At 50.1% G+C, this 2060-nt stretch overlaps 1 protein-coding gene across 1 annotated transcript in view; it reads left to right on the top strand.

Moving 5' to 3' along the window:
* Positions 1 to 255: 255 nt before the first annotated feature.
* Positions 256 to 2060, top strand: part of LOC106819956 (methylmalonyl-CoA mutase, mitochondrial-like) — a gene marked incomplete at its 5' end in the record, with an annotated part of 3955 nt that continues 2150 nt past the window's right edge. Inside the window, 2 exons of the mRNA XM_014824520.1 lie at positions 256 to 432; positions 978 to 1167. Of these exons, the coding sequence (XP_014680006.1) occupies positions 256 to 432; positions 978 to 1167 (367 nt within the window). The remainder of the gene's footprint in view (positions 433 to 977; positions 1168 to 2060) is intronic.

The raw sequence follows: 2060 nt of genomic DNA, 5'->3' as shown, positions 1-2060 counted from the left end.
TATATTATATTTTTTATTATTGTGTCATATCATTGCATTATTATATATTATAAAATAATAAATTATATTATCGTATAATATATATATATATAGTCTATATTGTTGGTTGTATTTGGTTCTATAGAATAGTTCACGTGTTATGGGGTTACAGTATCATACGATAACACATTACTTGTTACAGTACTTGTACAATAACGTGTCACAGTACTCATACAATAACATGTTACAGTACTCATACAATAACGTGTGTTTCAGGACCCGTACAATAACGTTGTGCGCACGGCGGTGGAGGCGATGGCAGCGGTGTTCGGCGGCACTCAGTCCCTGCACACGAACGCGTTCGACGAGGCGCTGGGTCTTCCCACCGTCCACAGCGCACGCATCGCTCGTAACACACAGATCATAATACAGGAGGAGTCCGGGATAACCAAGGTCACCCCACACCTCTCTTCCTACCTGCCGCGTCTACGATTTACCGGCATTCATAGTGACGAGCCGGTCTCACATTTTGCAAAGCGCGATGCGTCGAATTTTCTATATATTCGAAAATAGCAACCATTACTATACACTGCCATACCGTACTTTATGGATAATGTATACATGTATGTTAGCATACAGTACATCTGATATATGCTTCTATCTTATAGCAATGCCAAGGTATACGAACAGCCTTTAAAGCTTGCGAGTGCTCGCTCACGCAGTGTCGTTCAGAAGGCGAGCGTTCGCTCTCCTGAACACGCCTCTGGTTGCTACACCAGTACTGCGCGACATTGACTTGTTGTCACCGCAGTGATTCTCTCACACGAGATGTGATTGACTGAAATTTCGAGCTGTGAATTTTGGTCGTGAGTTGTGATTGGTGTGAAGGGTTGATTACGAATTGTAATTGGTCAGCGTAGGTGGATGCTCTGCAGGGATCGGTCTATATACTCCGCATAGGTGGCGCCGGTGTTGATCGTCGTGATTGGTTTACGTAGGTCGCGGACCCGTGGGGCGGATCGTTCCTCATGGAGACGCTGACGGACGAGGTTTACGAAGCTGCGAAGAAAGTGATCGATGAGGTGGAGGAGATGGGAGGCATGGCGAAAGCTGTCGCCAGCGGCATGCCTAAGCTGAGGGTGGAGGAGTGTGCGGCACGGAGGCAGGCCAGGATAGACAGCAACCACGGTGGGTACCTCCCCTCCTCCTCCCTCCCTCCCTCCCTCCTCCTACTCATGCCTAAGCTGAGGGTGGAGGAGTGTGCGGCGCGGAGGCAGGCCAGGATAGACAGTAACCACGGTGGGTACCTCCCCTCCTCCTTCCTCCCTCCCTCCCTCCCTCTTTCTTCCATCCCTCCTCCTCCTACTCCTGTTTCTCCCTCCTTCTGTCTCCTTCCTTCTCTTCCTCCTGCTGCTCCTGCAACACCCACAGCTTGTAAGAGTCTCATCAAACTTACGAAGCCATCCCCCTGTGCCGCTTGACTCATAGACGTTCTCTTGTCTCAGCCGTGGCGCCCTCTGTCACCGCGTCTCTCTCTCTCGCGCGCGCATTTTAGAGGTGATCATAGACGTTCTCTTGTCTCGGCGGTGGCGACCTCTATCACAGCATCTCTTTTGCGCACGCGTTTCAGAGGTGATCGTAGACGTTCTCTTGTCTCGGCCGTGGCGCCCTCTATCACCGCATCTCTCTTGCACGCGTGTTTCAGAGGTGATTGTCGGTGTGAACAAGTATAAGTTGGAGAAGGAGGACAGTGTTGAGGTTCTAACGATTGACAACAGTCAGGTGCGGCAGCAGCAGGTCGACCGACTCACCCAGATCCGCGGTTCCCGCAACGCCAAACAGGTGAGCATCCGCGCGACAAGTGAGCATGCGTGCGACAAGTGAGCATGCGTGCGACAAGTGAGCATGTGCGCGAGGCAGTTGTGGTTTAACCGTTTATGTGATTATGTTTGTTATATTTATTATTACCTCTGCCAAGGGGTTGGCAGGAGGTTATGCTTTCACCGGCGTGTGTTTGTTCGTTTGTTGGTTTGTTGGTTTGTGGGTTTGTGTACAGCCTAACTGAAAAAGTTATGGACGGA

The sequence above is a fragment of the Priapulus caudatus genome, unplaced genomic scaffold (genome assembly GCF_000485595.1).
Source record: "Priapulus caudatus unplaced genomic scaffold, Priapulus_caudatus-5.0.1 Scaffold5322, whole genome shotgun sequence".
Lineage (NCBI taxonomy): Eukaryota > Metazoa > Priapulida > Priapulimorpha > Priapulimorphida > Priapulidae > Priapulus > Priapulus caudatus.
This window is presented reverse-complemented; position numbering and strand designations above follow the sequence as displayed.